The sequence below is a fragment of the Dasypus novemcinctus genome, chromosome 9, assembly GCF_030445035.2.
Source record: "Dasypus novemcinctus isolate mDasNov1 chromosome 9, mDasNov1.1.hap2, whole genome shotgun sequence".
Classification (NCBI taxonomy): Eukaryota; Metazoa; Chordata; class Mammalia; order Cingulata; family Dasypodidae; genus Dasypus; species Dasypus novemcinctus.
Window position 1 is genome coordinate 54,322,210 of NC_080681.1, and position 18,583 is coordinate 54,340,792.

The 18,583-nt window shown below is 37.7% G+C and overlaps 1 protein-coding gene across 2 annotated transcripts in view; it reads right to left on the reverse strand.

The window, feature by feature from the left end:
- TNNI3K (TNNI3 interacting kinase) overlaps window positions 1–18,583 on the reverse strand; it is a 423,099-nt gene that overhangs the window by 180,013 nt on the left and 224,503 nt on the right. For both annotated transcript variants that reach the window (XM_058303361.2, XM_058303360.2), the window contains 6 exons: window positions 13,673–13,759; window positions 13,047–13,103; window positions 12,033–12,125; window positions 11,892–11,949; window positions 11,573–11,767; window positions 10,722–10,826 (listed from right to left, as the gene is read on the reverse strand). In XM_058303361.2, the coding sequence (XP_058159344.1) occupies window positions 10,722–10,826; window positions 11,573–11,767; window positions 11,892–11,949; window positions 12,033–12,125; window positions 13,047–13,103; window positions 13,673–13,759 (595 nt within the window). The remainder of the gene's footprint in view (window positions 1–10,721; window positions 10,827–11,572; window positions 11,768–11,891; window positions 11,950–12,032; window positions 12,126–13,046; window positions 13,104–13,672; window positions 13,760–18,583) is intronic.

Below are 18,583 nucleotides of genomic sequence, written 5' to 3' on the forward strand. Positions count from 1 at the left end.
TTCCTATATACGAAGTCCCAAGTTTGATCCCCCATATCTCCTACAAAACAAACAAATGAAAAAAAGCAACTCTCATTGGGGAACAGATGTAGCTCAGTTGTTGAGCACCTGATTCCCAGGTTTTAAGTCCTGGGTTCAATCCCTGGTACCTCCTAAAAAAATTTAAAAAGAGAAAGAATGAAGAGGAATTAACAGAAAAGCAATATTGGCAGAGGGGTGGGAGGGGCTCACAGGTAAGGAGGAAGGGGAGGGGGGCATGTTTCTCTTAGAAGGAACAGCCTGTGCTAAAGCCTATAGTAAATTTACCTTTTCAACTAGAGACCATGGATGCATTCAAATGAGAAAACCAAAATAATAAAAATGAAAAATGAAAAAAAACAAACTCTTGTTTTCTTTCTAGTGCTTACAGTGCTGAGGAACAAGCTTGGCAAATAGCTCTTAAGCCTCATATTCAGGAAGCAGAAAAGAAACTTTGTCAAATCCAGAAGATGTTAATAAAAGTTTAATGCTAAATTGTCTGCCCTTAAGGCCAGAATATCTTTCTTATTCTTTGTATGAAATTGGGAAAAAAGAAATTAAAGAAAGAGAAAGAATTAGAAGAATGTAACCAATCCTCTCCTTTATAAAACCAAGCAATACAAGAGGCCTTCCACAGGCTAAATCTTCCAGGGACCACAGACAGGAAAAAGCCTATTAAAATGTGCTCTTTTCCCAAAGAAAGGGGTCACTTGAGATCCTCAGACCCTTAACTCTGAATAGACTTAATGAAAGGCAACTGCTATTTTAAGCATTTAGAAGGGGATTTCCCTCCAAACAGAAAAGAATTCAGACATCATCAATACACTAACACTATTTCATCTATGGCACCAGGCATGCTTTTCACTAACTTTCTGTAGGTTGTTAAAGCCATTATGTGAGGGTTTAGTAACTGAAAATGCAATTCTTCACATATAAGGCTTAAAATGTAATTGATAAAAAGACCATCCCTCCAGGATTAAAGAGTTCTAATCATTCCGTGGGGTTCGCATTTCTCTCTTCTCCATGCTGGTCAGGTAATGCTAAGCCTTTGAGAAAAGGTGTCTGCTGTTCTGCACACCATTTAGTAATCACAAAACCTTTCACCTTCAGCTGGAGGATGGTAATCCAGACTCCTCTACAAATAGTACAGATGCAGATGCTGGATACAAAATGAATCATATCTCAAGTCTTTTCTGCAACTTGGCTTCATATGATTAATATAAAAGATATACAGCTTTCTTTTATAGGTACTTTCTCCATAGTACTCCATATGTAGTCATCCTGGCACTGCTATAAATTGTAAGGCTATCTCTGTGAACAGGTCGGCATAGACCTCATTTCCATTTCGCAAAAGAGGAATCAGAGGCAGAAAGAAGTCAAGTAACATAATACCAGTAACACAGTAAGAACAGGAATAGAAATGGACGAAACGATTGTCTCTTGGGAACCAAGAAGGTATGAAGGGTGAATTCTTCTTTTTGTCTGCTTATTGCAGGAAAGGCAGGGAGCAATATTTTCAGTGTTAACTTTGAAAACATTCCTTCCTGCTCCTTAGAAAGAAGATAACTGCTGAGTTAAGTCACTGGGTCAGCTAGTTGGGCATAGGGAAGAAAAGCCACCTAACCACATAGATGTCCCATACATCCTTTGCAAAAATGGGGCTTCCACTTGGCTTTTATGCCCTGCATGACCTCCAGATCATGCCTCTGCCGACATCTGCCTCTTCTTGGTCATGATTTCAGCCAGCAAGTGTTTGTTGAATGATTGAATGACTGGTGTTAAATTATACCTTTGGGTTTTGTGACTAGACCTAGGTATAAGATTCTACTGAGAAGTATTATTGGATAACCAGATAATCCTATCAGTCCTTAGTTGTGCTTTTATCCAAATTCTGTTCCAGATTTGCATAGACCTAATGGGATTATTGGGCAGAATTCCCTGCTGCAAGTTTGAACTGTGAAGGGATAGGGAAGTCTCAATTAAGATAGTAGCAAATGATAAGAATTCCCTTGCTCTTTATAGAAAGAGATCTACAGTCAAACTATCCAGTAATCTCTAAGATCTTTATGAAAATGAGAAACTATCCATCTGAGATATCGTAATAAAAGTCTGTGATAATACAATCTAAAGGAGAGATAGGCCTATTGAAATATTTAATTCAATCATGAAACTTGGGCATCTATAAAGAGTTGAGTTTTGTTCCCCAAAAAACATGTCGAAGTCTTAATCCTCAGTACTTTTGAAGGTAACATTATTTGGAAATCAAATCTTTGCAGAGGTAATCAAGTTAAAATGTGGTCATACTGAATTAGGGTCATTCCTCATGCATTATGACTGGCATCTTTATGAGAAGAAAAGACAAAGACACAGAGGGAAGACAGCCATGTGAAGAAGAGGCAGATATGGAGTTATGCTACCAGAAGCCATGGGATGCCAAGAATGGCAGGCCACCGCCAGAAGCTAAGAGGAGGCAAAGAAGGACTTTTCCCTAAACCATGCAGAGGGAGCATGGCCCTGCCAGCACCTTGATGTCAGACTTCTAGGCTTTAAAACTGTGAAAGAATACAGTTTTCTTGTTTTAAGCCACCCAGTTTGTGGTAATTTGTTACAGAAGCCTTAGGAAAGTAATATAACATCCAAGAATATTAAGTAGTGAACATTTTTCCAAAAAATAAAGAAGAAAAATAATGATGATAAAAATAGCCAATGCATTTTCTCATTTAACCAATAAGGTAGGTGTTATTATTGCCATTTTACAATGAAGACACTGGCACAGATTGTCCAAGGACACAGGTAGGAAGTGACAAAGCTGGGGTTCTAACTGGGATATCCAGCTCCAGAGCTTGTGCTCTCAATTAGCTATTCTCGTGGCCTTCCAGTAGGGTGGTACCCACTCCAACACAGATCCCAGAACTGTCCATGCTCTATCCCAGTGAGAGACGACCAATGTTACTTGGAAAGGTGCTTCCTGCCAAGGCTGATGGTGAGGCTTTTGAAGTAGAATATATTCTATTTCAAGAAGCTAGACAAGAAAGTTTATACTTATTTGTATCTTTTTTATTAGGCCAAATTTAAGGTACAGCTATTGAAATTTAATCAATGGGAAAAGAAATATCCATCTTTTAAGGTTGTTCCTCATTTACTAGCTATAAATTCTGGCTTTGGGTCCCCAGTCAGATTGCATGCAGAGAATTAAACTCCTGGATCTTAAGAACACAACAATATAAATGAATCTCAAAAGCTAGCATTGAAAATAATGAACTGAGAAATGCACAGATTACCACAAGGCATCATTAATATCATTATTGAAAGGTTAGCTGCTCAGGAAATCGACAAGGTGCCAAGAGCATGCTTGCAGTTCTCCCAAGAAATGAGAGCAGAGAAGAAATGAGGCAGAACAGACAAAAGCCTTTGTTGACATTTTCAAAAGCTGACTTTATAGAGGCCGCATCCCCAAAGATTGGAAAATGGCAAAGTAAGGAACTAGTAGCACCAGAAAATTGCAGGCCAGATAGTTCACCACCAGTCACAGGGAAGCATTCACAAGATTTTAGGAGATCAAGAGGGTTATCACTTCTACTCCTGCAAACTCAGCCTCTGGGTGAGGGAAGATAACTGTTATAGGAAAGGCACAGGCTGCCTGCTTGGCTTTGGGAATTCTCAGGATAGTCTCAGGGCTGTGTCCTGTTAAAGAAAAAGGAAGCAGAGTGAACCACTTTGCTGCAAAAAGCACTGGAATAAGAAATTCTGAGACCAGGTTCCAGTGGAGTGGCAGTATTTTTATGTGAGAAGAAAAGTGAATTTTGGTACTGCGAAATTCCTGTTTTGAGCCAAATTAGTACCTGACTTTCTGTGGTCTGTTATACACATGTTTATTTGCACATATATAATCTTGTGTAGTGTTTCAGATGGCATATGGGGGCTTAGGACGCACTTGTAAGATTTAAGATTCAGATATTTGTCTGACTGGGATGACTGAGGCAAAGATTCTGATGGAAGCTATTGTGACAGGTGGTGGGTTTGACCAGGTTTTTTGTTAGCAATATGGTAGTAGGGGCAGAATGAGGTTTCCTCTGACTTACACATACTTATTTTAATTTAAAAGGAGTATGTGTCCAAGGGAATTTACTTAATGAGGTGTTATGTAAGAGCAATATTTTTTAGAATTAGTGACAATAAAAGCGCTATTTTTAGAATAAGTGAATTCAGCCAAAATTAAATCTGACATTCTAATGGAGGCAACTGAGAGAGGAAGAACATTTTAAATGGTCTTGGGAGGAAAGTTTTGCTATATCTGGTGGTATACAGAGAGTACAGCTCAGGACGAAAGGTTCTTCTGGTGGTGGGGAAGCATCTACTAATTTGGTATAGTTGGGGACCCTTAACCAAAATGAAGTGTGATGAGAATGTTTGAGACACAGCTGACCTTCCGGGGCTCGAAGAATCAGGTGGGGAGGCAGGGATTAATCTACTCTCAGAGAAGATGAGGGCAAGTTGGATGATGAATTTCTGCTTACATAATGGGTAGGTATCAGAGAATAAGCAGGAACTCCCTGCTGCCTCTGGAGGTTCAGGGATCTGAGGACAAACAGATTGACTTCAAATCAAGACAGAGCTTATCAGAAATGCAAATCATGACTCTACATCAACACCTGAGTGAAGTTCATGGAAAGGGATCTGAGTAATCTGCAGAACTAAATAGTTAAAAAGCCTCTTTGGCTAGTTTCTCTGAGTATAGTAATCATACTCTGTATTTTAATTTTCAAAGAAAAATGTGTGTGTGGTTATTGACATAGAACACATGGAACTGTGACTTAGTTTTTGAACTTAAATAGCTTACTTCGGGAAGCGGGTTTGGCTCAACTGATAGAGCATCTGCCTACCATATAGGAGATCCAGGGTTAAAACCCAGGGCCTCCTGACCCATGTGGTGAGCTGGCCCACATGCAGTGCTAACGCACGCAAAGAGTGCCCTGCCATGCAGGGGTGTCCCCTGCGTAGGGGAGCCCCACACAAAAGAAGTGCGCCCTGCAAAGGGGGTCGCCCTATGTGGAAAAAAATAAAAAATTAAAAAAAATAAATAGCTTACTTCACATTATTATATATTCTCTTAAAGTTACATGTTTTTCCTCTTGGAGCATATTTTGGTTCAGGGACACATGTCCTCATACTCCCAAAGCTAGTCTCCTGTCTCTATCTTAACAAAATTGAATGAGAAGAGTTATTTCATTGGTACATGATATGCTTTAAGAAGTAACTTTCCCTACATTTCCCAACTACTGGTATTAGTTTATAAACTGTGAAAATGCCTTTATAAACTAAAATGTTTAGTATGCAATTAACATCATATTTGTGCAACTAATTTATGCAATGCTGACCAGTCTTCTTAATTATTATTACACAAATACTGAATACCTGTTCTCAATAGTGTAAAGAGGGTGAATAAAGACAGACTGCTGTCTGAGCACCAAAATTCATTCCTTCTTCTGGGAAAAAAAGTCTATATTGCAATTCCCAGCTCCCTTGCAGTTAAATATGGTCAGGTTACTGAGTTTTGGCCCAGAAATATGACTACTGGTAATGATACATGATACTCTAAGACTTGGCCCAAGAAATAGTTCATGTACATCTTTCATGTTCTTTTCCTATCTATATGCTTATTTGAATGGGGATGACCCTCAAGGAAACCTTGGAAGCCACAAAAGAATATGGAACCTGAGTGACTTCATGGACAAGTGCTACGCCGACAACCTGTGCATTCATACCATCAAGATACATACTATATTGTTGTAGCAGATACCCTACCCTAACTAATCAAAATTGCCTCTTGTAAATACTAATAATTAGTGACACTGATTGCCACTCATTCTTTAAAATTTTAATTTTAAGTCAGATTAAAAATTTGACCATAAGCAACTCAGAACTACAGCTAGGCCTTCAGCCCAGAGGCCCCAAGTACTAAGGCATTCACTGTACGTAATAAATTAGCTTCTTCCCCATGTATTCTAAATGGTAATAGATATGCCCCATCTTTGGGAGAACTGAGAAAAACCATCGCTCAGATTTCCTTAGTTCTCTCAGAACTCCAGCTGACAAAGGCTGGAAGCATCACAAAACTATATGGAAATGTGTATGTGCATTGATATATAAAACATATATATATAAATCTTTCTACATGTGTGTACTTACTTATTACACATAGTTGTGTATTCTAGGTTTTATAGCCTTGAATAATCATGTAAACTGTGTGCACTGCAATTCGTCAACTATTGAAACTTCTACTTCTTTTTGGGCCACCTATGACGATATCCACACTCCTGAGAACTCTCTAGTATGAACTATGCATTATAAATTAGATGCTCCAAACAGTCCTAATAAACATAGCATAACTGCCATAGAGACTGCTGGCACTTGGAACCCACCCTGTGCCTTAGAGCCATAGGGTATCTTTTGTATTCATTAGGAATGAACAAATGAATGACTTGATGAACATACTGTATTGAGGACAATGATTCTCAAAACATCTGGAGTTATACTGTGACTTGATTCCCCAATATTCCCATCCCACACTGGTAGCAGAGAAGGATGAGACCGGCAAATAGTTAAGAGGAATAATTGGTATCTGATTAAAAGGTTGTTCTTAACTTTTGGAATCTAAAAATGTGCTACATGGACCCCACTCCCTGGAGATTCTGATTTAATCATAATCAAGATTTTTAAAAAGACCTCCCCCAAATTTGAATATGCAGTTATAGTTGAGAACCCCTGTACTAAAACAATGTTTCCTCTCCTTGTTTGGACAACTGAATTAGCTGGCAATCTTGCTTAAAAGTTAGATTCCTAGGCCCAATTTAAGACATTCTGATTCAGATCCTTCAAGGAAGGGGTCTTTGAATCTTGTTCTTAATGAAGCCCCAGATGATCAAAAAGCCTTGGGAAATACCTCCTTAGGCACCATGCTCTGCTAGAAAGAGTTCTAGGGTCTGTCATTCTCAGCTGAATCTACAGAGCATAGCACAGACCTTGGCTCATATCAAACATGTGATTAATATTTTAAATTAATTAATTAATCCACTTTTATTAGAGAAGCTGTAGGTTTGTTAGGGAGTGCCATGGCTTCTGTGATGTGAGGTACCACCACTTTAGTTCTTATAGTGTTGTTATACAGTATGCTAACTATACTGCATACTTACAGAGGTAGACCATTCATTTGATTCATGTTTGTAGAGATGTTTTGGTTTCACTGTCAAACAATGTGGAAAATGTACTTTTTCAAGAAAATACAGATAGTTGCTAGTATTAAGTAAAGAGCTGTAAAACTTTTAGCCGTAAACCATGGCTTTCAAGATACAACATGAATGCATAAATTGGGCCAGATGTGAATCAAAAGGTGGTGGGGTATACAACAAATTGAAGGGTGCATTCCTGCCTAAATGAATATTCATTTAAAAATATTTAAATATTATTCTACCAAATAAAACATATCTGCATGCCTTGGATGCAACTTCTGCTCCTGCAGAATATGGTGTACAAAAGAAGAAATAAAGCAAGACCAAGAGGCATGAGGAAATGATATGGCAAAAGGTTTGGATCACAGAAATTGGGTCTGTTAAGGACTGAAGTACAGGGATCCAGGTTAATAAAAATTGCTGATGCGCATCCAATAAATCAGCCTCCTTCTTTGTCTCTGTTCTGACTTTCTTGTTTTGTTTTTTATTTTTTGGTCATGACCGTGTAATGTGGAATTAAGAATATTATAAGGATAGGACCTTAGACTTAATAATCTTAGTTTCCTTATCAGTAAAATGGAGATAACTATGCTAGTGTTTTTGTGATGATTAAATATGAGCATGCATTAAAAGTGCTAAATGAATGGTAGATATCACCATTATCATCACAATCATCATCAATCATTGAAAATAAGTTCCTTACTCATTCCCTCCACCTCTTCTCCTTAGTATATACTGAAGATTGAAAGCAACTTTCAAACCTGTCTACGGTTAGAAGCTGCTGGGAGGCTTCACTTCCCGCCTGGAGAAAAGCAGAGTTTTTTCCTTTTGCTGAAATAAAATCAAGAACCACATACCCAAACACAGAAGTGTCCTCTTCTTGTGGGCAGACCAATAGCTCAAACAACCTCTTTCTTTGAAAATTTTGAGAAGTACTGGGCAAGTTAGTTGATTTATATCCACAAGTAGCCCTACTTGTACCAGGTAGACCATTGCTTCCTGAAAAGACATCCATAAAAGTGCCCAAAGAGTTTGTTTCACTTCCAAATGTACTGACTACAACACCTTTGTATGAAACACTATGCTCAGTTCTGGAAATCAGAAAAGAAGAGGGTAGGTTCTGATTTGAGGTTCAGACAGACTCCAAACCCACAAATTGCCAGTTTTTACTATGTTAATTTATTATATTCATCCACATCTGGTTTTTTAAAGCTTGCTATAGAAACTCAAAGAAAAAAATTTTTTATTAAAATAAACACTTATTGTGAAGAGAGAGGTAATGAAAAGAACCAATATATAACCAGAAAGAAATAGCCTTCATTTGAAAACTAACAAATAATTATAAATAGATTGAGTCCTGTATATGTCCACTTCTAATACTAAGAGTCAACCATGTCCTTGTCTGATTTATCTTTCCTGTCTTTTGTATCTGTCTCTTCCTTTCATTTCCATTTGCCACTATTCTGTTTCTCATTTCTTCTCATCTAGATTATTGGAACAGCCTCACCAGTTTCTTGAATTTAAGTCCTCCCATTCAAGTTAATCTTTTACACAGATGCTGGATTAATCTCTCCATAATGCAGCCCTGAATTTATGATTTGCAGTTCAAACATTCTTAGCGCCTCTTTCTTGCTTACAGAACACTGTCTAATCTCTCTTAGGCTGGCATTTTCTGAGATCTCTGCCTTGTTCCCATTTTTTTCCTACACTTCTTTCCCAATACTTCACTTTACACACTACATACCCTACATGCATTCATGTACTTCTGTAGCAATTTGATATAGTTATAAATTCCAAAAATAGATATTGGATTATGTTTGTAAACTGGTCTGTACATGAGCATGATTAAATTATGATTAGGGATTTGATTAGGCCACGTCAGTAGAGTGTTGAGTCCCCTCCCTGTGGTGGGTATTCACACATAAAAGACATGGCAAAGGACAGAGTTGGAGATTTTTAAGTTGGAATTTTGATGTTGGAGTTTTGATGCTGGAGTTTTGAGCTGAAGTCCCAGGAAGTAACCACTCAGCAGAGCTTGATTGTGAGGAAAGAGAAGCAAGCCCTGAGAGGAGAGGAACCTTGAGCCCTGGTAGATGTTGGCAGCCATCTTGCTACAACATGTGACAAAAGACTTTGGTGAGGGAAGTAACATACTTTATGACCTAGTAACTGTAAGCTCCTATCCCAATAAATACCCTTTATAAAAACCAACCAATTTCTGGTATTTTGCATCAGTACCCCTTTGCTGACCAATACATCTTCATACACTAAAATGAAACCATTCCTTTTTTCTTATATAATGCCTTAACATTCTGACCTCTGTCTGTTTTCCTAATGTCTCCCTGCACCTGGGATGCTCTTCTAAATTCTATCTATCCCCAGGATGAAATGCCATCTCTTCCATGATGTTGTATGTGATCTCCTCAGAAGTAAATAATATTCTTCCTTCTGAAATTTTACAGAAATTTTCACTCTTCTATAGAAACTTCTATTTTAGACCTTGAAATATATTTGTGTAAGTATGTTGCCCTTCTGCTCGTGTATGAAAGCACGTCGAGAATAGTCTGTGGCAGTTTCACTTTGCAGACTCTGCTGTGTCACACATAAAGACTGAAACATAGTAGTGCTTAAATAGTTAAAAGACTGAGAGGATTAACTAACATTTCATTACCTCAGAACTGTGGAGGTTGTCCAAACAACTGTATATATGAATCTTGTTGACAATCATGAACTGAAAATTATTGATTTGGCATAGTCTGCCTTGCTTCATAAACCTGATCACTGGTTGACCATTCTCCAAAGTGCCTTTGGGATTCCATAGAGGTGATCAGTGATCACCCTTCTTGGGCAGTAGGAAAAGGAAAGTGAACAGACTTCTCTACCCCATACCCTGCCTTCAACTGAAGCTGCTCCACTTTGTGTATTGTCCTTCCGTTGAGTTTTTGTTTAAAGAAAGTGTTCTGTTGCTTAAAAATAAATGAACCTCCTTGATGTTTCACCACTGGAACACTGATTCTGTTCTTGTGTCGTCTTTATTTCACACGGAAGTATCTTCTGTCATAAACTAGGACTGTGTTTTGGCTGACTTTACTAATTCAAAAAATACCAAGATGGTAGTATGAAAGTGGCATTTCAGATAGTTTTATATCAGATCCTCCTAGAACACCTGACTTTGTTTGAGACATGACATTCTATAAATGGTCATTGAGTTAAGTCCTTGGTCTGAGTTTTCTGACCTGAGAACTAGTTAGCTGGTCAATCTTTCTGGACATTCTTCATAGCTCTGAAAGATCCCTGAAAGGCAGCTTTCTATTCCTGCAAAAGGCAATTACAAAAATTTCTATTGTCTAGGATTATGGTAGCTTGTCTCCTTACCCACAGGATAGACAGAAAAACTTGATCTACATTAATAATCTGTTTTAGACTCCTTGTCTGTTACACAATTCTAAAGTTATTATTTGAAAAAAAGAATACCTGTTCAAGTCACGGTGTATAATTGGCTGTGTCAGGTTGTGAAGGTACTCCATACCTTTGGCAACATCTACTGCAATAATTAATTTAGACTGCAAGTCAAGAATCCTAGAATTTAAAAATAGATTTAATGAGGATGAAATGGTCAAGGCCAATATATTTCTAAAAGAAACCAAATAATATGTGTGATTTATAATTCTGTATAATTTCAGCCTTTTTTGCTTTGTTGAAGGTTAAGCCAAAATTTTAAAAAATCTGGGAAAATTGCTTTTCTCTATCAGATAATGATTAATTATAGCTCAACTCAGATACCAACATTTCTTGTTTGAAATAGTCTACTTAACTTTAAAATATTTGTAATATTATACTTAATTTCTTTGAAATAACAAACATAGAGTCTACTTCAATCATTGACAGATTGAAACTACATTCTAATTATTGTATGCATAGATTTAGGAAGTGAATTTAAATTAGATTGGTGTAAGCTATTCTTTTAAAAAACTCTGTCTTTTTAAATAAATACTAGGACCTGTGGTAATTATTTTATTCTGAACATAAGTATATTTGCTACCAATGGTCAGTTAAATTTAGCCTAATTATTATGAACATCAGTTATCAATTGAAATTCTTTGGAATTTTCCTCCAACTGAATTCCTATTAAGAAAGCACAGAGGTATTTCTACCCATCAAAACATAATTATTAGGCACACATTACTGACATCTTTAAAATTCCACACTTGATAGCATGCAGAGATTTCAGAAGATGAAGGCTCAACAAAGTAAAAATCTTCTGAGGTGTTAAAGGGGTAACTCTATGACATGTCAAATGATAAACCAAAACAAGGCGCCCATACCTCTTCTGTTCATGAAGGAGGGAGAACAGGGAACCCCCTGATATGTACTGAGTGACAATGGCAAACTGGCTGGGGTCATTCAAGCAAGCACCCACAAACTGAATTACACAGGGATGATTGAGCCGGCAGAGAATGGACACTTCTCGGCAAAACATGGCCACATCTGACTTGGAGCAGTAGGTGTTGGCTCGGTAACTGGAAATAGCAGCGACAAGAAATCCTCAGTCAACAGATGAATCTGAACAAATAGCTACTCATGCATATGTTTCTCAAAGGTTACAAACTTACCTAGATGCCAAATTTTTGTTTGCTTGCTTACCGTTTTATAGCCACTATTTTATTTCTGCATCGTCCTTTATATACTTTCCCAAAAGAACCTAAAATTGTTTAAGAGAAATAAATAAGCACATACTATGTCTAGCTCACAGAACCAAAGCAGACTGGCATATTTTAAGGTTACCTGAGCCGATAATCTCATGGAACTCAATTTCTGAGAGCTGAAGATGGAAATGTGAAGGCAATCCAGCCCTTAGGAGGAGCACATCTGCCTTCTCTGCAAACAGGAATTATTCTTTTATTTTTTAAGAGAATAAGAATGCATGTGCTTTAATCAGCAACAGTGTTCCCTTAGTAACATTTGATTTTTCAACTCTAATTGACTACTTAGGGATGCTAAAACCTTATCACAATTGATCCTTGCCCCCTTACATTAAAAGCACGTTGGTCTTCTGTCTGTTACCTGATTTTTGTTTCAAGGGCTAAAGGTTTATTCCTGATCTGATCAATAATCAGCTTGCCTGCATGATATGGCAACCCTGAAGTAAAGTTCATATCACATTCTGATAAAGGCTCTTATCTGGTCAATTCCTGCAACCTATACTCATAAACTAAACCTCAAAGCATGCCAATTAAGTGACAGGAAATCAGCATATGGAAAATTCAGGGGAAATTTCCCAAACCAAAAGAATAATTTTAAAAGACTTTAAATTTCAAATCATTAAAAATTTACACTCAAATTGTTTTTTTAAAAACTTTCCTGGTCCAATACAATTAATTTTTATATGCAGCATGCATTCAAAACAGTTCCCAAACATTACTTACTTGGGATCTTTGGAAAATAATTTAATTTTTCCAACATTTTTTCCCCAAGGCAAACCTCTCCTTAATTCTTCTCAAAGAAATATTAATATTTACAATTTATATTTTATGAAAATATACAAAAGTTTTTAAATGCTATGGGAGTTTAATATTTCTTTAATACTCATATGAAATTCTCACTGTTATATGTCCATGAACTTAGAGGTCATACACAAAATAGCACAGCAGGTAAGGTTAATTATGGAAAGAATGGTCTATCATAATATTGCTTAGGTTTGTAAAATATAAATCCTTTGTTATATGAAAACATAATAGAAAGTTATCATATTTGAGGCAATAGTAATAAAATAGAATATTTGTACCATATTAAAAGTACCTTTCGTCATGCTTTTAATCTTCCCCAAGGGGGATGGAACAGACACGTAGGAGCCATCTAGAAATCAGATTAAATAATAGAGTTGAGAGAAGCAATCATTTTTTTCTACTTAAAAGTTCAGGTGACCAAAGAAATTTGATAAGGAAACTGAGTGAGACTATAGCTTAAAGCCCAGGGCTGGATACTGGATACTGAAACTGTACAGTCAGTGTTTGTTTAGAAAGTGCGTAAAAAGATTTTTTAAAATCCAGGGTCTAGCAGACACCAGCAGATTTAATTTGTGTCTGGATGTGAGTATTCTCTGCCCTGCCTTAATAGATTACTGAAATGGAAAACGACCGCTCTCAGCTTACCCAGGCTCTCCTAGTCATTCACAAGCCTCATAAACATCCAGTCCAAGGGATGTTACACTTGGAGGAACTGAAGATTCGTGAGTCAGAGAAGAGCCTAAGTGGAGACTTCTTTATGTTCAGCCGTACTCAGACATTAAGTGTTCTTAAAGTAAAGCTGACTTGACACAGACTAAACTCTGCTTCCTACCTCCAGAATGAAAATTATAAAAACACAGGTTTACCTTTAGGCGCAATATCGCATTAACAATGAGCACTGAATAAGAAAGGGGGTACCTCCTCCAGGTTGAGAATATTCATTACAAGGCAATTCATCCTGTGGTCTCTTATAATGCTTCAGGAGTGTGACGATCGCATCGTGCCCTTCATGGAAAGACAAAAAGGGCAAAAGGTTTTAGTTTTTGCTTGATTTATTCAGCCTACCACCTATTCCAAAAATGACTAGAGGTACCTTACAACATAGGACTATCTAAAAGATAATATACTTCAACAGGAATTTAGTACTTTTATTCATTCATTCAAAGCAATGTATTAAGATTCTACTATACATGAGGCACTATGTGAGATTGGGTATGGGGGATATAATAAGAGAGCCTGCTCTCAAGAATCGCAGTCTAGTGAGGAAGAGAGACATTGAACAAGTAATTTAAAGATTGATGAGAATACCTAAAGGAGGAAATAACAAGTACTATGGATGCAAATAAGGACACCATTAAAAGTGTGAAAAGATATGGTAATCAGGAAGGAGCAATATATTTGCTGTGACTGGGCATTACATTTGGTTGGCAACTGCAGAGTAACATGGCATTAAGATAATTTACATTGTTTTTTCTTTGTCTATGGCAGCTAATTGCCCACCCACATTTGTACTCCCCTTTCACAGGATAATTTTGTCTCTGTGAATGGTTATCCACCCAGGGACTGCATTTCTCTACTTTTCTCCTCTTCCCCCTCTCCACTCTCCTGGCATCAGGTTGTGGCCTTGTGACTAATCACCAAGGTAATATGAGAAGAAGTGACGCCGTTTCCAAGTCAGGGCTTTTAAGTAACAGGTGAGCCTTCTCTACTCTTTCCCTGTCTCCTGGCTGGGTGCAGAGTGTTCCAAGACTCTAGGGGATGACGCGGTCACCTGAATTGCTGGATGGGAGAAAGCCATTGACTGATGAAAATAGCTACCCTTGACTGCTACAAGACTCAGGAATAAAGTTCTGACATTTTGGGGTTTATTAATCATGGTATGGTCTTATTATTGAAAAGGTTTAAGAATGCTTAATATTCTTCTGACTAGACCAGTGATTTTCAGTAGAACTAAATTGTGATACTGCTTTATGCTTCCACCAAAAAAATAATTTACTGAAGCTAATTTATAGAAAAGGAAAACAAAGTCAACCCTAAAGACCCTGCCAAGAGACTTGTGAAGAACAACAGCCCTTATTTAAAAAATGGCAAACTTTAGAAATTGAAAAAAGCTTAAGTGCGCCTCCATCACAAAAGATCCTAGTTCAGAATGCACCTAACTAATTTAGAGAGTATCAAATTTTCCCTTCCAAAAAGACTTCAAATTATCAGTGCATGCAAGATCTGAGGTAGAATAATTGAGATATTTGCTAGCATTGAATGTGTTTCCAAAGGTAACATCCTAAGACCAGATTTAAGCAACAACAATAGCATTGTCATTACAATTACCAACTGATAGCAAAACCTAAATTTCCAGAGTTAGTTTTCATCTTTTTAGATACATAGCTTTCTTTCCATGCCTGGTAGATCTCTGATTTTCCCAATCCCTAGATATAGGTTATGATGAAATCATAGGAACAGTCCCATTAACTTTTTTGCTTTGGACTCTGTGGACTCAGAGTGAGGAAAACCAACCCCAAGTTCTGAATGACATTAATCGATAGGCAAAGATGCAGACATGGCAAGAACATAATAGGCAGAGGAAACAGACAACGTAAGTGACCCAGGGTGGGAATGAACATCATGAAAGAAATCCAGTATGGCTGGTGATAGTAAGTGAGGGTGAAAGGGGTACTGGATTTGATGAAGAAGTAGGTAAGTGCACATTAGGGGGAGTAGCCTTTGCATTAGTATGTATAGGAATCACCTGGGGCACATGTTGAAACACAGGTTCCTGAACGTTGTTCCCAGAGATTCTGACTGAGGTGGTCTGTAGTGGAGCCTGAGACTTAGCTTATTCTAACAAGGTCCCAGGTAATGGTGATGGAAAGTCCATACTTTGAGTTCTGGCAATGTAGAGCTTTGGATTTTAGAATAGGAGAGATGGGAAACAACATAAAAATCTTAATTAGGTGAAGGGCATGATTAGTTTCTTTTAAAAAAGATCCTCATCTACTGATTGGAACTGATGATACATCCTCATAAAATTGTTGTAAGGATTAAATGAGAAAATGTATGCACTATCCTAATGGTACTAACACATGCATGTCTCTTTTGGGTCTTATCACTGCTTTCTTGCCTTACCACTTTGCCCCAGAAATTGTAAATGAATTTGGAAACTCTCTTTGAAACTTGCATCAATTTTCTAAATACCCAGTGTATATGTTTTCTGTTGCTGCTGTTGTTAATTACCACAAACCTAGGGGCTTCAACAATGTGAACTTATTATCTTACAGTTCTGGAGGTAACAAGTCCAATGTGTTCTCAGTAGGCTAAATCAAGGTGTTCCCTTCTGGAGGCTCTGGGCGAAAATGTTACCTTGCCTTTTCCAGTTTCTAGAAGCCACCCTAATTCCTTCCTACATCTTCAAAGCCAGGAATGTTGGACTGAGTCCTTCTCACTCACATCACTCTGATATCTTCCTCCCCTTCTTCTAAATTTAAGGTCCCCTGTGATTACATCAGATCCACTGGAATAATTCAGGCTAATCTCACTATTTTAAGTCAGATAATTAGCATCCTTAATTTCATACACCCTTAATTTGCTTTTGCCATATGAGGTTAAATATTCCAGGTTCTGAGAATTAGAACCTGGTTATTTTGGGGAGACCATTTTCCTGCCTCTCACACCCAATTTTGAAAGGGTTTCATTGTGCCTCTTGCCTCCTGATGAACATCATTTCTTCCACGGTGGCAATCTTAGCCTCAGGATATAAGTTGCAATAGCAACAAAAAATTCCTCTGGAATTGAAATATCCCTTCATCTGTACCATTCATAGAGTTTAAGGTTTTGTCTGCCTCCTCCGATCTGCCTGCCCTGGGTTCTAATAGGACCCATGCTGCTTTTGGAGTGTTTGTTTTACTTAAATTGGCATTTAAGTGATTGGGGGTAGGAAAAAAATAATCGTGTTCTTTCTGTTTTTCCTGGGACAGAGACCTTTGGGGAAAGAAAACACCCCATACCCCTAGTGTTTGCCCAAGCACAACAAAGTTTAATTCACAGAGCCCACCTCCCCACCTGTCAGTCCCTCTGTCAGACTGACTTTGGCTGACAATGGAAAGGGCCTCATGCTTTCCCTAGTGAAGTAGAAAGCCACATCCCAAATCCTGAATGCCTGTGTGAGTCAGTGATCACACCCTTGATGTTACTTTTCATTTCAACAGCTCTCTTGGCTCCACTTGCTCTGAGCAGTTTTAATTTCCTGCCAGTAGAGTGCCACAATTTGCTGGCATTTTCTTTGGGATGCTTTTCATCAAGAGCCTAATGAGTACATGGTTTCTGGCTGATGATAAGCAAGAGGCTGCCAGGGAAATGCCAAGAGGTCCCTTTAGCTCTGGAAGGCATCTTTGCCTGATTTTCTACCTCCTGCTAACTGGGCTGAATCACCTCACGTATGAGAAATTCTCCACTGTATTAGAACTGCTCCAATAAGCCACCAAAATGTATGCAAAGAAACCCCAAAACTACTAGGACCCATTTCCCTGCTACTTGATCACAAGGAATTGAGTAGAAAAATTCCTTGATGGAGCTCCCTAAATGGACTTCCTAAGTGACACTCCTGATAAGGGATACACCTTGGTTAAGGCATACTAATGGAATATACCCAGAAACAATCACATTTGCACCAATTAAATAAAATGTTTTCCTATATCCAAAAATTTACTACCTATATACAAAATATTTTCCCAACTAGGAGGGTGCAACATTATTAGCTTAATGCAGTTATGATAATGATTTGTACTTTCATAGTATTATTTGTTGGAGTATCTGAAGGTTTTGGCAAATGTTACTCTCACACCGTCATGAAGTCACTTTCATTCCCTGCTCTGACTCTTCCAGTCCTGCCTGTAGTCCCCAAATATGACATTTTCCCTTTGATTTGTGTTTCTTTATTCTTTACATTTGGTGTAATTCCCCCCTCCCCACAAACTTCCTTGCTTTCCCTTTCTATATAATTTATTTTAGAACCTAGGTTTTTGCTTAAGGTTACAAGTCAGTCTAAAGGACTGTCACAAAGACAATTTGGTATGTACACCATGGCTATATACAAAACAGGGGCTCCATATTATTTAGTAAGGAGAAGTACATTTTAATTTATTTCCCTATAAAGTTGTCTGTCTTTCCTCTACCATATCATATTAGAAACAATGTTTGCTAATCTTCATCCCTTGCTATGAAAACTATTTTCAGGATTAAGTCTGGAGATGAACAGTAAGTAAACGACACCAGTACTAAGATATTCTCCCTGACTTTGTGTTCTCTGAGGTCCTGTGGGTACAAGACTAAATAGAGAATGTGGTGATTTGGCTTTGATTTCAGAAGCCAATGAGCTCTTATTGACCTAACATATCTCATATGTCTAAGTATCAGAGGAGAAACTGGGCCTTGCTTTATACCTGACTCAAGGAATAAAACTTTCATGTAATGATATAGGTGAGACTTTTCCCAATATTTTAATACATTCCTTTCCACATCATGTTAAAAACTTGCTTTCTAGAAGCATTGAAAAGTGAGATCAGAGGGTAGATTAGATGTTTGACCTTCTATGTTTCATCTTTCTCCAGAAAATCCTGCACACATACTGTCAATTAAATCAGGGTTACAAAAATTCCAGAATTGCTGCCTTTCGTCATAATTCAAATTGGAACAATGTCTACATTTTAAATAACAGAAAGGAAAAACATATCCTTTTCATCATTATTTTTGCCCCTTAATGACCAAGCCCTGATGAAGATGCCATTAGTCTTCACCTTCTAATAAAGAATCCACAAATATGAATGCTTTGCTACG